General features: G+C 41.6%; 1 protein-coding gene across 1 annotated transcript in view; it reads right to left on the reverse strand.

Annotated features, from left to right (window-relative positions):
• The window catches only part of Igf1r (insulin like growth factor 1 receptor), a gene marked incomplete at its 5' end in the record, with an annotated part of 255,295 nt that extends 233,326 nt beyond the window's left edge, over positions 1-21,969 (reverse strand). The window contains one exon of the mRNA XM_015492990.2: positions 21,390-21,969. Coding sequence (XP_015348476.2) covers positions 21,390-21,969 — 580 coding nt within the window. The remainder of the gene's footprint in view (positions 1-21,389) is intronic.
• Between the last annotated feature and the right edge of the window lie 635 nt (positions 21,970-22,604).

Consider the following 22,604-nt stretch of genomic DNA (forward strand, 5'->3'; position numbering starts at 1 on the left):
ATCGATATCAATAATATATAATATAGTGTTATGTTATGTATGTGTGTGTGTGTGTATATATATATACACACACACACATATATATATATATATATATATATATATATATAAACAAATTATCAATTTATAAAAATTATCCAAGACACAGCAGAGCTCAAATATTTAAACATGCTTGTGGGTGAACAATGAAATACATCCTACCATTGGGAACACATACTCAAATTCTTAAATTCCTCCCAGGCCCAAGGGGTAGCCCTGAAGAAACAATTAATTCCCCCAGAGCCTCATTTTCATAAGAAAACAAGAGTCTGACCTCAAAGGTCAACACCTAATGCAATAGCACTGGGTACCCAATCCTCAATACAGAGACAACAGATTCAAAATCTGAGCTGGAAAAGACCTTAGTAATGTGCTTTTCAACCCATCACCTATTGTTAGTTCTCAAATAAGCTTAAAGCATCTCTTACCAGCATTAAAACAGAATAAGAAAACACTGTGGTACCACCTGGGTAGTAAGGGTAAATGTGTTAAATAAGAAATCTTTTGGAAACACATATTTTAGTTTTAGTTTTATATTTATTTTGTTCTGGGATCATAATGTAAATCTATCTTACTATGGATCTAATTTAAAAAAAATAGAAAACCAGTGATGAGGTAGGACACCTTAAGATTTCCAAGAAAGGTGAGATGACATGGCTAAGGTAATTAATACACATTAGGCAAGGATACACTCAGATATGAGGACTGGGGTCCTCGTGGTGTTTAAACATTCTTTCTTCATCCATGAAACAGTCAACCCAAGTATCCAATGGGATGAATCCACATATGACCATGTTTTAGAAACTAAGGGAACCGCAGACACAAAATTCTGCTTTCCACTGTGCCTTTAGACCAGATGCCCTATAAAAGGGCCCCTGTGATCCTATAAATTTTTAATTACAATATCATGGACCTGCAGACAGGGTGTTACAAGTGAGAAATGTGCTTTCCAAGGGTTACACAGGAAAAACCTCATGCATGCCTGCCAAGAGCTCATGGCATTTTCAAGGCCTTTTACCAAGGAAAGACACACACATTCACATATGCTATCCCAAGGGCCTTCTGGACCAGAGCCCCTGCCAGGACCTACTAGAGAGGATGAAGGCTCCTAGAGAGGATGAAGGTGATTCACAAGCTTCCATGCCTAAGAAAGTCCAGTTCTGACTGGGAAGGATGAGGAGGCCCTGCTACTACTGTCTCCAGGGAGCCAGGAGCTCACCAAGACCATACACAGCCTGCAGAAGAATAGTCAGAGTGGGAAATCTGCTTTAAAAGCAACACAGTTAAGATTTTTTTTTAATGCAAATAGGCATTATGAAGAAACAGAAAATAGACCACAACCCTGTGGTCCAAACAGTACTTATTGACCTTCAAAAAAAGAATATAAGCAATGAAAACACATGTTTACAAAATCCAAACAGGGCAAAAAGCATACAGATGAGTGATGAAGGTCACCTGGCACTTCCAGTTCCATTCCACAGAAAGTAAGTGCTTAACTACTTTCTGGGATTCCTTCTGAAAACTATTTCATGACTAAACCAGCATATATACTCCTTGTAAATTAGAACTGAAAAATCAGAGTACATAAAATGCATTGCATCTTTTTCCCCCCCACTGAATTTATAGCAGCACATAAAGATCTAACTTTTTAAAGAACAGCTATGTAGTAAGAATTCTACCTCAGAAATGTATAAATCAGAAGCAAGTTCAAAATGTATTACTTTTGTGCCTACTTTATAATCCGATTTTTTGTCCTTTAACAATTATACCTATGGGAATAAAAAAAAAAAAGTTTAATAGTATCACAGCTGGTATTCTGTTGAGGAACTGTCCTGTGTCAGCCCTGGACTAAGCCCTGTCCTTGATGCCTCAAAAAAAACATCTTGGAAAGAAGCTGGTGTTTGAAGTGGTCTACCAGTTGAGCCTTTAAGAGGTAAACTCTCTTGACCAAGGTGTCAGAGCCAGGACATTAAGCCAGATCTGCCTAGAACCTCCTACTTAAGGAACTTTTTTGTCATAGGACAAAGGTACCATCTTCCCCACCAGAGAACAGGAAGCCACTTCAAAAGCTTTACTGTGAAAGGCCCATCACCAAAGCCCAGCAGCTGGTTTTGAGGGAGAGGTAAAGGGATGAGGCAGAGAAGGGAATTTGACCCTCCACAGGTGTCCCTGGCAGCCATGCAGGCATCTCCAAAGGGCTGAATTAAAATAGCTCAGTGACTAACCAGATACAAAGCACATCCCTATCCCAAGATAAAGCCTGGGCTCAGTCTCCTAAAAGTCTGCCCCAAGAACAATTCAGATGCAACAGAGCAAGACCCAGAGAAGGAGGGCTGGGAAAGACAGAGCACAGTTTAGGCTCACTCACTGGGAAGCAGCAGGAAGGTGGCCACCCCTAACCCTGCTCTTCTGTCCCCTGCATGCAAGTCTGCAGTGCAAGCAGAACCCAGGCTGACCTGGCCATTCTCACTCCACACAGCCCAGCCAGCCTTGTGCAGACACACAAAGGGAGTTGTGATAGAGAGTGGCAACAATAAGTGAGATTTCTCATGGGACACCACTTTTCACTAAAACACCTATCCTGAATAGCGATGTGTTTACAGTCCAGAAAGGTACAGAACAAAACTACTTCTTTTAAAAAAAAAGCGTTAAAAAATTCACCTTCAGTGAGTGGAGTGACTACTTTGTGTTACTTTTTTCTTTGATGGGAAAAAAAGGAGAAGTAGATTTACTTTGAGTCAGACAGGCTGGGTCTGCCATAGGGCCTAGAGAACTTTCTAGGCCCAGCAGCCCTAGGCTGGCCCACATTCCTTCAGGGTGACAGAGCATCCAGCGGTTTCCTAGTCCTACAGCCCCTGCCATGTGGTGACTAACCCCACAGGAATCCTGGCTGGTGTTGGATCTACCGGGTGCACAGGCAGGCTGGGAGGAAGGCCTCGGGGGTCCAGGCCCTAGACCCAGCCTCAGGAAGAAAGCCCTTGCTCTGCCTCTACCTCCTGATGTGATAGAGGGGTAGGGGAAGCCACTGGAGCCACAAGCAATGCCCACCCGTGCTCAGGTGACAGCCTCCATACTTTTGGGGTCCTGCAGTAGTATCTGGGTCCCATATTCAGGCCTGACTTTGCCAAGTGACAGAAAGCCAGGTTTCAGAGTATACCTTGCCTCCTTGAGAAAGACACCAGTAAATTCTGGTAACTCTGGACAGGCAACCACAAGTTGGTTTACATGATAAAGACAAAAGAATAAATGTAACTCTATATTGGCACAGTCACTTTTCTTTCTTTTTTTTTTTTAATTTTTTATTGTTGGCTGTTCAAAACATTACATAATTCTTGATATATCATATTTCACACTTTGATTCAAGTGGGTTATGAGCTCCCATTTTTACCCCAAATACAGATTGCAGAATCACATCAGTTACACATCCATTGATTTACATATTGCCATACTAGTGTCTGTTGTGTTCTGCTGCCTTTCCTATCCTCTACTATCCCCCCTCCCCTCCCCTCCCCTCGCCTCTTCTCTCTCTGCCCCCTCTACTGACATTCATTTGTCCCCCTTGTATTATTTTTCCTTTTCCCCTCACTTCCTCTTGTATCTACTTTTGTATAACTCTGAGGGTCTCCTTCCATTTCCATGCAATTTCCCTTCTCTCTCCCTTTCCCTCCCATCTCTCATCCCTATTTAATGTTAATCTTCTTCTCATGCTCTTCGACCCTACTCTGTTCTTAGTTACTCTCCTTATATCAAAGAAGACATTTGGCATTTGTTTTTTAGGGATTGGCTAGCTTCACTTAGCATAATCTGCTCTAATGCCATCCATTTCCCTGTAAATTCTATGATTTTGTCATTTTTTAATGCAGAGTAATACTCCATTGTGTATAAATGCCACATTTTTTTTATCCATTCATCTATTGAAGGGCATCTAGGTTGGTTCCACAGTCTTGCTATTGTGAATTGTGCTGCTATGAACATCGATGTAGCAGTGTCCCTGTAGCATGCTCTTTTTAGGTCTTTAGGGAATAGACCGAGAAGGGGAATAGCTGGGTCAAATGGTGGCTCCATTCCCAGCTTTCCAAGAAATCTCCATACTGCTTTCCAAATTGGCTGCACCAATTTGCAGTCCCACCAGCAATGTACAAGTGTACCCTTTTCCCCACATCCTCGCCAGCACTTGTTGTTGTTTGAGGCACAGTCACTTTTCAGGAGCTGAATTCATAATAAAAATCAGCTGAAACATAATTTTGATAAATCATCTCCTGACACTTCATATATCTTACTGTCTATATGACAGTTGTTTTTGTTTAATAAAAGAATAGAAAGTTTACTATAAACCACATCCCTTTTCTTCCTTTATCACAACTTGCCATTCCTCAGAACTAAGGCATCAATCCATTTAAAGATATTTTTTATAAGATTAAAGAACGGACTTTAAAACAAAGAATTCTCCCTAATTAAAAGCAGCCATACAGAGGTGCTTGATTGCTGATCAGCATCTGACTTTTGCCTCACACGTGTAAATAATTTATCATCAATGTAAAAATGAGTCCTGCCTAAAGGGTGCTGGGGGAGGTGGCGAAATTAAAGACTCGGACAAAAGCAAGGAACTAAAATTCACAAGCAAGTTGTTTTATAATTGAGCATCTATAATTCAACTATGCTGATATCATTGTTTCATTTTCCTCTTTCCTTATCTCCCCTACCCTTCCAGTACTGGGGCTCAAACCCAGGACCTCAAGCATGCTAGTCAAGCACTGTTCCAATGACCTACATACCCAGCACCATCTTTCCCTTATTTTAGGAGTCACAGAAGTTTTCTCTGACCATGTGAAGAAAGTGAGGAAGAAATACAGAAAAACAAGGAGAGAAGTAAAGAAGAAGTGAAGAAAGGAGAGAAGCAGGGAGGGAGGGGAGGAAGGTGACAGGGAAGGGTAGACCATCAGAGAGAGGGGGAGGAGGGCTCTATGCTAACAGAGCCCTCACTACATTTATTAATCACTAGGCAGATCTGCAAAAAGCCTCAAAGACATAAAAGACTCCTGCTTAGAGCAAAAACATCTTTAAAAGCTCATCAAACATGATATCCAGCCTTCCTCAGAACAAGGCAAGCCACCAGGTCATTACTGGGTATATGTTCATCTGGGACTCCCTGGGAAGTGGTGGAAGGGCCTGAGGGGAGAATAAAGGGCAGCAAAGTCACAACAAAGCAAATATGGCTACTCAGCGCATGATTCCTTGAAAAGTTATGCCAGGTCTCTGTGCTGCCATTTCCTGATCCATAGAAAAGGGAATGGCAGTATCCACTCTCCAGACTGTGACAATGACTAAATAAGAATATTGGTGAGGTGTTTGGGAGTAGTCACACTCAATGAATGCCAGTCCTGATCAAAAACACAGTTCTATCTAAGAGTCATCACCATAGGGGCCCTGGAGGTTCAGCTCTTTGCAGGAGTTGCAGAAGCATTAGGGGAGTAACTAGGGTTCTAACCTGCAAACCCCCCAAATGTTAGGGGTCCTTCTAAATGGTTATGAAGAGCTTTAACCACAGATTAGCCCCACAAAAGTGCCTTTTTGTCAATGACTACTAACTGCCTAGGATTTAGATGTGGACTTTTTTCTTTTATATTCAGAAAATCAATGAATTGTGAAATCTTAGAAAGGGGGACAAAGATGCTATTAAGATGCTGTAGTTTGGGGCTGGGGATGTGGCTCAAGCAGTAGCGCGCTTGCCTGGCATGCGTGCGACCCGGGTTCGATCCTCAGCACCACATACAAACAAAGATGTTGTGCCCGCCAAAAAACTAAAAAATAAATGTTAAAAAATTCTCTCTCTCTGTCTCTCACTCTCTCTTTAAAAAAAAAAAAAAAAAAAAAAAAATGCTGTAGTTCTATTGCTACCACCAGATGAATACCTTTACATGGCACTGTTCACAATGTACCAACACAGCTTACTGCACGGGCCCATCTCCCTCTTAAGACCAAAAGCCTTTGAGAGCAGAAAGGGCAGTTGGGCAGGAGAGGACATGGGAACTGGATACACTGGACTGGGGAGTGTCTAGATTCTAACTGGTCCTGATGTTTGGAACACTGGGTATGGCTTGGCTGACTCTTCCAAGTCACGGTTTTCCTTCTAACTATGACTTTTCTGGGGATTAGGCAGGTCATATAAAGCTATTTCCTAGAAAGTGCTCATGGAACACAGAAGTTCTATCTGAAAAGGCAGAGATGCTTTGTTTGTTTGTTTGTTTGTTTGTTTTAATGGTAGCATGCCTTTGAATAACCAAGTCTTTAGATATTGCACAGGTTTGAACAGTCAGGCTTTCAGTGAGTTTAGGCCAGATGTTTAGGCCTCCTGTTGTCTTCTTTCTGTGTACACTGACTGCAGGGACAGTTCTCTTCTTACTTTCTACTTCAAGGCAAAATGCTCAGACCATCACCTCCTATTTTCTCTAAGCTAGAAGACCAACCTTGCACAAGCACACCTGTGGATACAAGGAAAAAGGCCACAGATGTGCCTATTACAGTGGCATCAGTTCAGTTAGAAAATGGAGCTGTGGGCCAGGTTAAGGCTGGTGTGGCTTTTAAAGCCCGGATGGGCACAGACAAGAGAGCATGTGCTAAAGTCAAAGGAAAAGAGATTCGTAAACTAAATGAAAAATCAATCTAAGCTTCCTTCACCCACTGAGATCCACACCAACCCACAGCATTTTCCCCACACTTGTAACCTCTATTTCAAAACTGTCAGTGCCAGGAAGCCAGGTGAAGCTTGCTATGGTCTATCAATTACCCACCCAGAGAGAGAGCCTCTCCCCTTGTGGAACTCATTTCTAGATTCCAAAATTAACATTTCATTCACATGAAAATCAAAGTTGAGTCTTTTTAAAAATCAATCTTGGGGCTGGGGTCATGGCTCAGTGGTAGAGCACTTGCCAGGCATGTGTGAAGCCCTGGGTTCAATTCTTAGCAACACATATAAATAAATAAAGAACTTTATAAATGCCTATGGCATAGAGCTTTTTGACTCACAGGTGATACCAATGGGAGGGTGACACAAGATAGGAGAAATTCATAGTTATCTGCTATAGTTTGCTTTAATCTATTAGTTCAAACATTTACTCAGTATCATCTTAAAAGATAAAATATAATCCTAAAAGAAAGGTAAATTTGTTTAATTCTATTATTTCAAAATATTAATCATTGATACAATTAACTGAGGATTGGCCTAAATTGTTCCAACACTTTCCCAACCTGATAATTGAATTTGTTCTCACTACTGTAATAAAAATTCTGAGAAACCTTGGGCTTCTGGGCATATTTCTGGGCAGGAGGGGTGAATCAAATCTATAGAGTCCTGATCTACTGCCCCATTTAATAAACAAATACTGTTAAGAACATGCGTTTAAAAAAAAAATCTGAAAGGCTTCATAATGTAGATATTGCAAGTCTTCCCATGATACTAACTGAAGGTTTCTGAGAAGAGTTTAATGTGCTGTTATCCGATGAATTCCAGGCCTGGGGATGTTCGCCTCTTCTCCTTTAGAACAGAGGTTGCTCAGAAAGCAGTTGGCATTGTGATACATACTAAATGGAATTGCCCTACTCTTTACTTTTATATTCTGTAATTTAAATCACTCTGTTAACAGGCAGAAAAATCCCAGCTAGCTTCAAAACTCCCTCATATTTTCATTACCTCAAATGACAACCTCTTCCACCACTTTATCTTTGCTTTAAGTACCAGGAGCTGAAAGATGCAATCAATTTAGTATTTCTCCCTGACCATTTACATTACTTATTTGTTTCAGCAGATCCTCTGCCACAAATCCTTCCTTTGCCCATTCATGTCTGCATACTTAACATAGATTCAATACTTCTCCAGGCCAAAAATTATACTCTAAGTTTTCTTTGACTGGAGGACAGAAAGACAAGGAAAGGTGGAGGAGGGTGCCTAGAATTACTTTGTTCTTGCAGTCAACAATTCTCAATGAGAAAAAATTTAAAGTATCCTAACTTTTCAGATTCAAACACTGTCAGATACTTTCCTGACTTTCTGTCATCCAACTGGCTTAGTGGCTCTGGGAATAGAGCAGAGGCTAACCCAGACGTGGACCTTAAGTCCACATTTCATTAAAATCATGACATGAATAAGGAACCACACACATCAGCCACAAACTAATTCAATCCTTTTAGGGCAAGAACCGCATCCTCTGCTTCAGCAGCACCTAGTGGAAATGTTCCCAATTCCACTTAGAATCCTCCCTGGAGACCAGCAGGGAGCTAGGAGTGATAAATATAAGCTCCCATCACCTCGAAGGCCTGCAGATACCTACAAGGCAACCCTTCTGCCCCCTCCCCCAATCCTGAATATCTGGAAGCCCTCAGAGGGGTGCCATCACCCTTGCCTTATCCAGAGAGAAAAAGCACCACCTTCTAGGATAGAGCTCACTGAGTCTCTTCCTCATAGAATCAAAGCTTGGACAGAAGTCAGATAGAAAAGACATCTAAGCCAAAAAGACTTGGGGGCACCTGTGAGGAGAGAGGGACGTTGACATTCTGACCTGTTTTTATGAAATAATATACTCCACATTCCAAATGCCTTGTGAAGTGTTGGAATACAACCCATTCATGAGTTGAAGGCTGTGTATACAATGCTGGGCAAGGGATACCTAGCAAGTTCAGGCATTCTTAAGGAAAGGCCTCAATCTTGCCTGAGGCAAATATCTGTCTCAGGTAAAGGTATAAATACTGAGCTCACCCTCCTCTGAGCTCTTGTTGCCTCTGCTCTGTCAGCAAAAGTTGTGAAGGGTCTCACCAGACAGCCTAAGTTGTCATTTCGTTTTTTAATGCCACGTGTTTTTTAACTTATCACCCAATCCTGGGTTTGTGTCATCTAACGTTGCCCAGAAAGATATGTGTACAAAACAAGAGCATCTTAATTAGCTGATCATAGGAAAGTATGGAAACTTTCGCCAAATAACAAGCAGAAAATCCTCAAAGAAAATCCTGCAAAGACTCATCAAGACCCAACTTAAGCCAGGTGCAGTGGTGCACACCTGTAATCCCAGCAAATCAGGAGGCTGAGGAAGGAGGATCACAAATTCAAGGCTACCCTCAGCAACCCAGCAAGACCCTGTCTCAAAATAAAAAGTAAAAAGGGCTATGAATGTGGTTTAGTGGCAAAGCGCCCTGGGTTTAATCTCCATTATTTAAAAAAAAAAAAAAAAAAATCCAACTTAGCTGTTATTTACGATTCAGACATCTTTACTGTTCTCCCCTTCCACAGGAATGATATGTACATAAGACATCTACATTAAGGACACTGGACTGATATTAATAGGAATGGTAGAGAGGAGCATGAGACTCAAAATCATCTCCCACTTAGCAAAGGTTATGAACTCAGTCAAATCATGTATGTACACACATTCTCTCTCACACACTCACTCTTAAACTCTATTGTTATTTGGTTGGTTCGTTTATTCCAACTAGGACCAGAGGCTAATTTAGTTAATTGAAGATATTTTACAAATCCCTTCTTAAAATACTCACACCTATCAGGGTAGGCATGAGAGCAAGACAAGATAACTGTCTACTGTACAAATTTGAGGTAGGTGCTCATTCTTGAATTCACACTGATCTGAGAAGATATCCTTCATCTTTGCATACCTCACTGGTCCTAGCCTTCCTCCCTTCCGCTTCCTCCCTGCTCTCACACTAAGCCTCCCAGTCTTCATGAGAGCCAAACCACTCAGATGCTACCTATGCTCAAATCTACATAAGAGGTAGATTTTTACAGAATATCTCCTCTGTTGGCCTCCCACAAAAGAAAGAAACAAAAATTGGAGACTGAAGAAACAAAAGTAATACACAGGGCACCAGTTCTAACTACCAAGTGGATAATCAACTATTTTTGGAAAGAGATGAGTGATGGGTTGACAAGGTCTTTTCAGATTACCAGTGGAGTACAGAGAAATGATCATCAATGGCCAAATAACACCCCAATGTATCATCCCAGCACAAGAACAACTTGGAAGTGAGAGTCATTGGTAAGGGGGAATCCAGGCTTTGTGTAAGACTAAGACTAAGTGTGACAGTGAAGGAGAGGCCCTAAAGAGCATGGCCTCAGCAATTATGTTTGCTCTAGTTGAAACTCACTATGCATACATGCCAAACCCAGGTGCACCTGTGACCCCAGGTGCAAAGCAAAATGCACCCAACTTGCAAACCACTGGGAAAATTTTTTTGAACTTTATTTATTTATTTTTATGTAGTGCTGAGGATCGAACCCAGTGCGTCACATGTGGGAGGAAAGCACTCGACTGCTGAGCCATAACCCCAGCCCTGGGAAAGTATTTTAATTCCACTTTGATCATTCAAATGGTGTTGCAGAGTCCACAGCACCTTGCAGTATCACAAAGTTATCAATCATCGGTAGTAGCAGCAGGAAGCTCTCACTAGGCTATCAAGTTGCTCAGACTCTGGATGAGGGAAAGCTGACTTTAGTCAAACAGAATGATTTAAATAAATTTAAATACATTCCACATAATTGAGATACATCAGTGTTTCTCATGAGTATTCATGAATAATTCACTTTGGCAACAGCAAAAGCCAAACTGGAAAGAGTCACTTCAAAGATACAAGACTTAACATAAATCCTACCTGAATTTCCTGCTATCAACTCCTTCTCTGACCACTGTTATTCCTTTCTGCCCTGTCAACGAGATGCTTCACTATCCTACCAGCCTACATCTGCTACCTCTGAAAAAGCTCTTAAGAACTTATGAGTTGTAGCGACCTCTGGGAAGTCCACAGTCCATCCTTACAGAAATCAATCCTGCAGCCAGATAATAAAAGCAGGGCTCATTCAAAAGAGGGCAACTGCCAAATGCCCTTGCAAATCTAGAACACCAGTCTACAGCCTGAGCAGTGTTTACCAAAAATCAGAGCCAACAGATCCATCCTAGATCCCTCAACTTTCCCTTCAACAATGAATCTCAGAGGTAGAAGGAAATTCAGTGCTCACTTAGTTCAAAAAATCAGAAAACCCAGAAGCAGAAACATAATGGCCACCTTGGGTCCACTCATCTAAGCTGAAATGGAAGAAGTCTTATCTCTGTTTCTGCTGAACAATAATGCTTACATGTAGACAGTTTTCACACAAATTACACCTAATCATGAGGCTCAGCTGTCACCTTCTGCTTCTCACCATTTGATTATCGAGGCTACACATTTCTCCAGCCAGGCTTTGTAATGGGAAGGCACTGATGAGAGGCTTGCAATTATTTGATATATTGGTGGAACATTAGACTGGATACAGGAGGCTAAAGAGCTAACATATGAAAGTCCATGCTTTACACATCTAAAAATGCACGGGGTATACTGAGCTTGTTAACAGAATCTGACCTGGCTCACAAGAAACCACTCACAGACCATTCACCTTTTATTTATCAGCTGAAGAGGGGGGTCTGAACACCATCCTGATCACCAATTCTTTCTAATGACCACTTAATCTCTTCTCATGCATCTTCAGCAGCCCTTTAACAATACTCTGAGGCTTTCCACGAATTAGGATAACAACAATGCCCAAGAAGATTAAGTTGTGGTTATCCAAAGAAGCAAAATAAACTTTCCAGTCAGACCAAATCAAACTGAGGGTCTGAAGTCTCCCTCCATTCTGCAGCATTCAACGTGAAGTTCAGAGAGTCTGTAACTGAGACCAAAATGCCTGCGCTGCATCACAATGGACAGCAGGCACTGAAAGCTGTCACCACTGTACAGCCATCAATAAACCTAAACTCAAATTAATCCTGCAAAACAAATTCCTCTTACAATGGCAGTCTGTTAGGTCACTTTGACTGTTTTATCCATTGTCTATCAATACAAATTGCTTCACTTACACACACCCAAAAGTTTGTCCCTCCTCCTAATCGCCCATGTCTGGCATCCAGAGACTCTTCTAAGGAGGATTTTTTTCTCAGCAAACAAGAAATGTTTGTTGAGCTAAGAAGTAGTCTGAGAAAATTATACATTCTCAGAATTCCATTCATAAGCATGTATGACATCAAGATCCTTTGGGCCTCGACTCCACAATGGTCCCAAAAGAACAGCTAGGGAAGAGGTGGGGGTTGGGAGAAGAGGGCAGAGAATCCAATGATCTCAGACAGTGACACTATACAACTATACCACCTGAATAGTGCTTGAAATTACAAAGAGTTGGTACCAGATATACCCTTCTGCACCTAAGCTGTTGTCTTTCTGTTTGAGTGGAAGAAAAAAAGGACTGTACATTTTCTGCCACTTTGCTTAAAATCCTTTCTAAAGTTTCTCTGACAGTTATTCCAAAGCTTCTAAAAAGGAATACTGACATATTACAAAATAATTTAATCATTTCAAATTCACTATGCAACAGAACAAAAATATGTCCCTACATCCTATCTGAAGAATACTCAAGAAACTAACTATCATTTACTTAGCAAAGCAAAAGGGGCCAATCAGAGGTCAAGAAATCAAACGGCAGCATCATAGTAGTTACCAACCCAAGAATAAAACTAGTGTTTAATGGATCTAAAGAGCTCACTAGTTTCCATTTGTCTCCATCTTAAAACTAATACCTCCTGAGGCAAGGGTGTGGGGAATATCCCTACTTCATATGCTAGTGCAACAGGAGATATGTCTAATAATGGCAATCTTCATCTTCATCTTCATTTCGTATTGAGGGCTTTTTGCCCCTAATCATCTTTTACATCCTCCCCTTTACTACTACTAAGATCAACCCTCTGGTCTCAGCAGCTGCTAAAAACCACCCAAGCACTTTGCATCTACCAGGAAATCCAGAATGGCATCCTGATGCACAGATCTGCTGCCACTGGCTTTCAGATGTATGTGCATGGCAGCTGGACCCCCCTCCCTAGAGTCAGTAGGCACAGGTAGCTCAGTACCCAGCATTAGTCTCACTGGCTGCTCTTAGCTACAGCTTCTGCACACAAGATACCCAAGATCTATAGCTATGGACCTGACTTCATAGGGTTCAGTGACTGCAGTAGCCCCTCTTATCTGCCGTTTTGCTTTCTGTGGTTTCAGTTACCCATGGCCCATTGTGGTCCAAATATATTAAATGGAAAATTCCAGAAATAACACCTAAGTTTTAAATTATCCATTTTTTTCCAGTGGTGTGTTGGAATCTTGAGTCATACCACTCCATTCTACCTGGGATGTAAATCATCTTTTTTTCCAGTGTATCCCTGATGTACATGCTATCTGTCCATTAATAACTTAGTAGCCCTCTTGGTTATCATATTGACCGTCACATCATAGTGTTAGTCTTCAAGTAACCCTTATTTAACTTATAAGTGGCCACAAAGTATAAGAAGTGATGCTAGTAATTTTATTACAGTATGCCACTATATTATTCTACTTTATTATTAGTTACTATTGTTAATCTCTTACTGTACCTGACTTATAAATTAACTTTATCATAGGTATGCATGTATAGGAAAATAAGATGGTATATGTAGAGATTAGTACTATCTGCAATTTCAGGCACCTACTGGGGGTGGGGGTCTTAGAACACATCCCCCTCAGATAAGGGGAGACTACTACACAACTTCACTCACTTTATCCAATCCATTCATTAGGACTTGGGACAGGGGTGGAAAACTAGAAACACCTACATACTGGATCAGTCTGCAGTTTCTGTAACCAGGGCTCTGAGTATCAAACCCCTGAAAGTCCCTGAACACTGCCTCTGTTCCCATCCCACGTGGATTCCATGAAAAATGGCAGGAAGAAAGAAGAGAGGGCTGGATTACTTATTTGTGACCGAGGCAAAGAAACAAAAAGCAACTTATGTTCAATAATAAGATGAAACAGAAGCCCAGCTTCCGGAAGAGGGCCTGACATTCCTGCAGAACATTTTCCCACCCACCTGATCCTCTGGAACGGAAGGAAGATCTAAGGGAGGACAGAGAGAGCCAGTGTTTACTTCCTGCAATGGGGGTGAAAGGAAGAAAATGAAACAAAACAGAACAGGAGGCTGGGTGGGAGAAAAAGTAATACACATGCACACTGGCAAATACACACAGACACACACACAGGCATACATACAAGTGCACATACACCAAGACCCACAAACACACACACGTGCAAACATGCACGAACAACAGCATCAACAGAGTATTACCCAAAGAAGAGAATAAATAGGTGGAGGCTCTCGCCTGGAGCAGATGGTTGACTACCTTCACTATGTGAGACCTGTATTTGTCACAAACAAATATGTAACTCCTTGTTATCTTTACCAAAAATTGTGCCCACTCTATAACCACTTTAATGTTCTCAAAAAAAAAAGAAGAAATCACACACATATTTTTAAAAGATAATATTTAATGTCAGTCTCAAACAAGAATCTGTTGATGTTTCTTAAATTCTTCCAAATACCAAGCTTGCAGGAAAAATAAGTTCATGAAGTTTGATAATCAAATAAATTACGTGTAACTATAGAGGCCCTGCTGGGCATCTTAATACAGACATTTACATCGCTGAGTGTTCTTTTAAGATATGGCATATCTGGACAAACATGAGAATTTGAACAATTTAGATTAAATTAGCAAGAACACTCCTACACTGTGCCCTGCTATTTATGATAATTGAATTTTTGCAATTTAGAAAAAGCAACAGAGAAAGACCACTTAAGATATCGCAGTAAACATAACAATACACTTGGCTCAATGCTCAAAAGTTTAGATGGTCTCAGAATGCAACTTTTAGTTTAATTTTGTTTGTTTTTCCAATGCTGGGGATCAAACCCAGAGCTTTGGGCATGTCAGGCAAGTGCTCTACTGCTGAGCTGCATTCCAAACCCTAGCTTAATATTTAAACAAAAGAGCAACAGCTACCATTTATCAAGAACTGGCATGTATTTGCAGAGGCAATCCTGATCATTCCTATTTCACATGCGGAAGGTGAGGCCTGCTGTACTATCTCAGAGTTGAGGGGAACAGTCCAACATAGGGCAGTGTTGAGGGACACCTCCACCTTTTAGTCCAAGTCCCTGATTCACACAATTCATTTCCAAGAGATGGCTTCCAGCTCTACTGCTAGACAAACTTAACTTCTGAACTACCCTAAGCACTGGAGTTGAGCAATAGAATTCAGGACAAGATTAGCCACAGGCCCACACATTCCACGTCATCCCCACTCTAGTTGAGAATGTCACACTGGCATACACATGAGAACAGTAAGATAGAAATATTAATGCAACAAAAGAAACAGAATTTTTAGGAGCAGGATGAAACGAGAACTATCTTACAAGTAAGCTTAACTGGTGAGACCTGAAGGAACCAGTACTTTCCAAATATCTCAAATTATAAAAATCACCATAAGAGTCATTCTGAAAGCTTTTTAGTCTGTAAGAGTATGTCCCTATTAAAAATCTAACTTCTGAAGCAGACCCAGAAGAATGACCCCTTATTTAGAGAATAATTAGCCAAAAATAAAGCCTTTCAGGAATAAGATACATGCTCTAAGAGACGGAGTCAGCTAAGAGGCTGCCCAGAGAAACATGGACACAAACTGCTTCCCCATCTCAGTAACAAGGGTGGACAATCAGGGAAAACAGAATGTGACCTCCAAGCCTGACTATAAAAGGCAGAGCATGAGGCCTGGGGGCATGTGACCCCTTCTAAATAAAGATCACCCCTATACTGGGAGCAGCTGGCCAGAGCAGGGGCCTTCCAGGGGAATGAAGAAAGCTCCTAAGAAAAAACACCAAGCTGGATCCCACTTGTTCAACAGCCTTCCTTCCCATGAGGGTCTGCATGCCTCCCTCAAGGCCCTACCTGCAAATAAAGGTCCATGTCATGATCCACCTTAGCAGTCTGGAGGGCCGAAAGCCTGCAGGCATCTGGCAGCAGACCACACAGCATTTAACAGATACACTCCAGGTATTCATGGGTAGCTTAAGTTTTAAAATACTTTTTTAAAAAGTTAAGCTGTGCTACTGCACATCATGACTGGACTCTTAAGGTAGAGAAAATGTGTTCTCCCCATTTTGATCCAGCAGGTGATTTACAAATGCTTAAAAGAGTCTTCTACCTTGAGGTACCAACCTATGAGAAAATGAGGAAAGGGGAGCACTTCCACTCCACAAGCACATGCTGTCTTGATAAGGAGTTTTCTAGAAATAAAAACTTGAGCAGCAAAAAGAAAGAAAGAAAGTAGATTTTTATACCACTTGCCATTTTAAGTCCCTGATCTCATCAGTGAGATTGTAGTAAAATGTTTTCCTTTTGTCAATAAAGGGAGCCATTTACTGCCTTCTCACTCAAAGACTCCAATCTGCTACTTTCCTGGTTCCTCATTTTGAAGTCATTAGGAAATGCTACAAACACCAGGACCACTGTTCCCAGTCAATGCCCTTTTAATTGAAATAAGACTGCCCCATCAGCAAAGCCAGCTTCCAGCCTGGCCAGGCTCGTGCCTTCGTGAGTTCCCTGGCAAAGACCAGGCCTTTGCACACACAGTCAGAACATGAATAGACCATAAGCTAGCTGCTCACACTGATGGGGCAAAAGGACTTGGAGGTGACATTTAGCAGTAAGGTCTTTAGTTTTAGATTTTTTGGTGGTGGTTGGGGGTGGGGGGTCTCTATCTGGAATTGAACATAAGATCTTCCTAACAGTAAATCCTTCACAAAGCAGGTACCATGTTTGCCCTGACAACCATGCACTGGAAGATACACCCAGAATTTATAAAGAATTCTAAAAAGTGCCCTGGCAGGTGCTGGGAGATAGGTCTACCAAAAGTTATAAAACCCTAAAGTTCTCCAGTGAAAAAGCAAGGCTGGAGTTCAGCCAGGTGAGTGAGGGTGGCTGGTAAGCACAGAAGAGGACTACTGGAGGCCAAGTAACACTACAAGAAGTAGGAAGGGAACAGCACAGTATTCAGAGGTAAGGGATGACCACTAAGGAGCTTCACAGTGTGCAAGTGCTTATCCTACAGGGACCACTACAGGATTGTGTGCAGGAGGAAACATATAGCCCAAAGTGTATGCTGGGACATTCACTGGTGTCAAGTGGAATTGTAGGACACAGAGCAGGGAGACTAGAGAAAGCTCATGTCACTGCATGGGCAGGGGTGGGGTAGAAGGCAGCACAATGAAGCAATATTAGGAATGATAAGGGCTTAGTGTTCATTAGAAAAGGAAGTGTCCAACATACAACTATGTTTCTGACATGAGAGGTAGGAGGACAAGATGCTGCCCACCTGGGAGGCAACACAAAAAATAGTAAGCCAGAAATTAGGAAGACCATGGGACACTCAAGTACTCGTGGTCATCTGTATATGAATGAACATATCATCTAGAGCCCCAAAAGAGGTCTGAGCTGGAGATGGTATATGAAGCTACATGGAGTCAAGAGGACACTGAAGTACCAGTAGATGAGATGGGATAGAAGTGGAACTCTGGCCATACTGTAGTTTGAATGTCTATGTCCTCCTCAAATTCATATATTGAAACCTAATATCCAATGGGATGGTGTTAGAGGTGGGGCCTTAGGAAAGGGATTAGGCCATGAAGGTGTAGTCCTTGGAATGGGATTAGTGCCCTTATTAAAGTGACCCAGGAGAGATGCCTTGCTCCTTCCACTATGTGAAGACACAGCTAAAAGATGCTGTGAACCAGAGAGCAGACCCTCATAGGCACAGAATCTGTCAGCACCTTGTCCTGGACTTCTGGCCTCCAAAAATTGAGAAACAAATCTGTTGTTTATGATTTTTTTGGTGTAACAGCCCAAACAGACTAAGATAGGAAACCACCAGCTATCCAAGACTAGACTGAGGAAAGGAGCAGCACAGTGGCGCCACAGGGTAGAAAGAGAACCAGAAGAGAGGGGATGTCAGAAGACAAGGGAGGAGGAATGACCATGTCAAACCTGAGGGCATAACAGGTAGGTCCTTACAGAGGGAAAAGGCCATGCACAATTCTTTAAGGGTCCCTCACTCTTTAAGAACAACTCAGGCCTGTAAAAAAAAACCTCTGCTCAAATCATGAAGAGAACAGAGAAATACTAAAGTGTGCAGACAACACACAGAGTGATTGTTTCTTTAATAGGGCTCTCTATTCCACTGCCAGTCACTGCACAGTCAAGATCTAAGGGGTTAAGAGTGTCAAGTAACACTGTATATTAGCACTATACAAGGGAGTGTTTCTCCATTATATCCACAACTTCACACACACCTTGACTTCATGTTTCTCTATATGTTCTCCCTACTAGTGGAGACAGCCAATGGAAGAAAAACTGAATAGGAGTCCTCTATACTTACTCTTTACAAACAGCCATCTAGTTAATGATGAACTCAAGGTAGACATTCTGTCTGACTCTATACCTGGCTCCTTGAGGGATCACTGAGGGTTTTGGCTAGACAGGTGCAGAGTATAACACCAGGGCAGTGGCCAGTCAACCAGAGAGATGATGAAGGGAAGAACTCCCAGCCTCAAAGACGGGCTCTAAAGCAGCATTCTCCATCAAAAACAGAATGCAAGCCATAATGGCAAATGTTCTAGTAGCCATATTCAAAAGTAAAAAGCAGCAGGTGAATTGATTTTGATAACACATTTTACTTAATCTAACATATCAAGATTGAATTTCAAAATGCAATCAATAAAAAAATTACTAATGAGATATTTTTACAGCATTTTCTCCACATTACAGCTTGGAAGTCCAGTGTCTGTTCTGCGCTTCTAGTACCTCTCCATTCACACAAGCCATGGTTCAGGTGCTCAGTTAGTACAGATGTGTCCAGTGGCTACCATACGTAGACAGTGCATGTCTAAAAGAAATCCATGCAAAGGGCAAGGATTCCAATTAGGAAACATCTAAGAAATTGTGCCTTTGGCTTAGTTGTCAGGACAAGGTAAATGGAAAACAATAATACTGAGCACATTTATCAATTTTAAATGAGTACTCTATTGTGAAATCACACACACAAAAAAACACATCAACAGGACTAAGACAGCTGGCCAAGAAAAAGCTATGGGGTGTGGCCTTGGAGAGGCAGGCATACAGCCAATAGATTCACCAGCACCAGGGCCCAATTTCTAACACTCTTTACTTTTTCATTGTGCTTTTCCTTTTTCTCCTTTTAAACTTTCAACAACCCTAAGGGGAAGGCAGGATCCATTCTATATTGCAGATGAAGAAATTGAGGCCTAGGTAATTTAAATTACTTACTCATTCCTGGTCGGTGCTTTCAGACTTAAACCCAGAATTTAGGCCTCACTCCTGTCCCAGACTTTTCAGGAAGCAGTTGATCAAAAACAACAGAAAACCCACAGTGAAACCAAAGTATCTGCTGAATCACAGAACAGGTGCCTGACAAATGTCTTTTTAAATAGCATCTCCCTTTTGTACAGAGCTTAGGAATTTTCAAAACACTTTTATACACGTATTTGATCACCAAGAAGGAATCATATAACTGCCCTAGGAACACACCCACTACAGCCCAGAGAGGCTGGCTCATCCAAGGTCACCTGGGATGATCATCTCTATATCTAACTTCCCTCTACTATGCCATGCTGGCTCCCTTGATGACACCTTTTAAGATAAAATTCTAAAATGTCAAGGCTACTTTAAAAACATTCTGTTGTTTTTGCAAACCAGTGGTTAAGATAAGGACAGAGCACAGTTTTAATCAATCACCATAGTCCCTTTCCTCCAACTCTAACCCACTGATCCTTAAAGTGGCCTGTCAGCATTTTCATCTCTTTAAGGTATTGGTTGCAGCCAATGGGACTCCTGCCCTTTATTAATCAAACATTCACGCACACACTGATCAAAAAAAGCAGAACTAAGAGTATGTGATGGGTCATAGAAATCACATCATTTACTGCTTCAGTCAGGCTGAAGGGGAACTAAACCTGCAGTGTCTGACCTTTTATTTGTTTATTTTATATACTTCAGGATTCAGACAAGCCTATCAATTTGAGATTTCTTTTTTTTAATTTTTTCATTTTAGTTGTAGATGGACACAATACCTTTATTTTATTGGTTTTTATTTTATTTTTTTATTTTTATGTGGTGCCGGGGTTCTAACCTAGTGCCTTATGCATGCTAGGCAAGCACTCTTGCCACTGAGCCACAACCCCAGCCCCTCAATTTGGGATTTCTTGACTCCGCAGGACTAGCTAGAGTAAATAGGTTCCATGAGTCTTTAGCAGGGTCAACCATTTTTTAAAAATAGCTATTTATAGTAACATGCTGACATTCAAATAGTGAAGAGGATCTTCCTGGCCAATATACCTACACATTGCTGAATATAAATAAGGAAAACACCCAGAGCCACATTTTAGTTGGAGGGAAAAAAAATACCTCACTCTTAGGGTATTGATCACATAGAGCAAGAGCTCAGTTATTCTCAACGGAAAATAAGTATATCGCAGATAAATGAGAAGCTGCAAAACCGCAACACCTGACTCTTAAGACCACTGAATACTTTCCAAAATTTCTTCACAAAGTCATTTCATAAGATGTTCACAACTGTTTGGTGAACAGATTTAAAAGAAAGGAATAGAAACCCAAAAGTTTAAAAATGCACCCTGCTACATAGCTATCTGTAAGTACAGCCTGAATTGTGAACTCCTGGGAACTGGTAAGAAGTCTCCCACCTCTACTAGATGCTCCCACCTAAACCAGGGCACCTGAGCACCACAATATCATCACTAAGAATCAAAGACCTCTTTCACAGGACATAAAGAAGTACTCTATTTTTCCTTTATTTAACCATGATCCAAGTATATTCATGCTAAGGAAGTCCTGCCTACCAGAAATAAAAATGTCCCTTGAGGTGAAGGATGAAAGAGCTGACACATAAACAGGTCCCAGCTGTCAAGGGTTAGGGACTTCCAAGCACAAAGGGTCCAACTCAACAGTATAGTAGATTAATTCTTTATTTTTATTTATATATATATATATATATATATATAGTTGTTGATAGACATTTATTTTATTTATTTATTTATTTATATGTGGTGCTGAGAATCGAACCCAGTGCCTCACACATGCCAGGCAAGTGCGCTACCACTGAGCCACAGCCACAGCCCCACAGTAGATTAATTCTAATATATGATTTGACCAGTATTGACAGCAATCATGAGGGCCTCCAACCATGCCACAGTCTTGCATTCCAAGAACACTCAGAAAGTCAACCAAGACCCCTGCTTCAAACCATGTCCTCAAGGAAGGTATGCCATATCCTAAATGCAATGACATCATCCACCCCATAGAACATGCGCATTCAGAAGAGGAAGGAAGGTACAGAGGAGAAGGAGAAAAATGAGAGATGCAGAGATCAGTGGGGCTTACTTTTCTGGCAGCGATTTGTGGTCCAACAGCGGTAGTTGTACTCATTATTGATGGTGGTCTTCTCACACAATGGCTTCTCCTCCATGGTCCCTGGACACAGGTCCCCACATTCCTTTGGGGGCTTGTTCCCCACAATATAATTATTGGACACTGCATCTAGGATCAAAGACCAGTCCACTGTGGAGAGGTAACAGAGATCAGCATTTTTTTCAATCCTGATGGCACCCCGAGTAATGTTCCTCAGGTTATAAAGCCCAATATCCTTGAGATTAGTCATCTCAAAGATGACCAGGGCGTAGTTGTAAAAAAGTTTCCAGCCGCGGATGACTGTGAGGTTCGGGAAGAGGTCTCCGAGGCTCTCTAGGCCAGCCACGCGGAACAGCAGCAAGTATTCAGTGATGACTGTGAGCTTGGGGAAACGGTAGCTGCGGTAGTCCTCAGCCTTGGAGATGAGCAGGATGTGGAGGTAGCCCTCTATCACCGTGCAGTTCTCCAGGCGCTTCAGCTGCTGATAGTCGTTGCGTATGTCAATGCCCGGGCCACAGACTGAAAGGAGACAAGAGGGCAAAGGCAGGACATGCCCCAGTTAAAAGGAAATCATTCTTTAAATATTTTCCAGCCCACAATATGAAGTTTGCAGAAAACCTATATTAAGGAAATAAGTCTCAATTCTTCACTGCAGACTAAAGTGAGGTATAGACTGCAGGCTGACTACCTGGGTAGCTGTCCAGTTAAGCTGTCATTTCTGAAGTGACTATTCTGGACCAAATGCTGATAAAATACTCACATGGACTGAGGGAAGGAACATCTACATTAAACATGTAAAGTGAAGCAGAGCCCAAGGTCACATGGGGTTACATGCAAAAATCAAGTTTGCAAACCCAGGCCAGCCTGCCTTCACAGCTGTCACACTTCATACTCCCTATCCTTTCCGAGAGCACCAGTTCCTGATGCCTGAACAAAAGTTCAAAGGCCAAGCAGCACCAACTTACTACTGCATCCAGCCTGTAGGACTCCAAGCAATAATGTCTATACTGAAGAACAGTCACCATGACCTGGACAGTGGGGACTCAGGTAACATGCTCCCATGAGTGTTGCTACCATTTGACATGGGCCAGGTGCCCTGTGTTCTCCCCAAGAGTGCATTTGTACAGACACAAGATAGAAAACATGATTTATGAATAAAAGAGGCATACAGTTCCAACTTTAATAGTT

Source organism: Marmota marmota, unplaced genomic scaffold (genome assembly GCF_001458135.2).
Source record: "Marmota marmota marmota unplaced genomic scaffold, marMar, whole genome shotgun sequence".
NCBI lineage: Eukaryota > Metazoa > Chordata > Mammalia > Rodentia > Sciuridae > Marmota > Marmota marmota.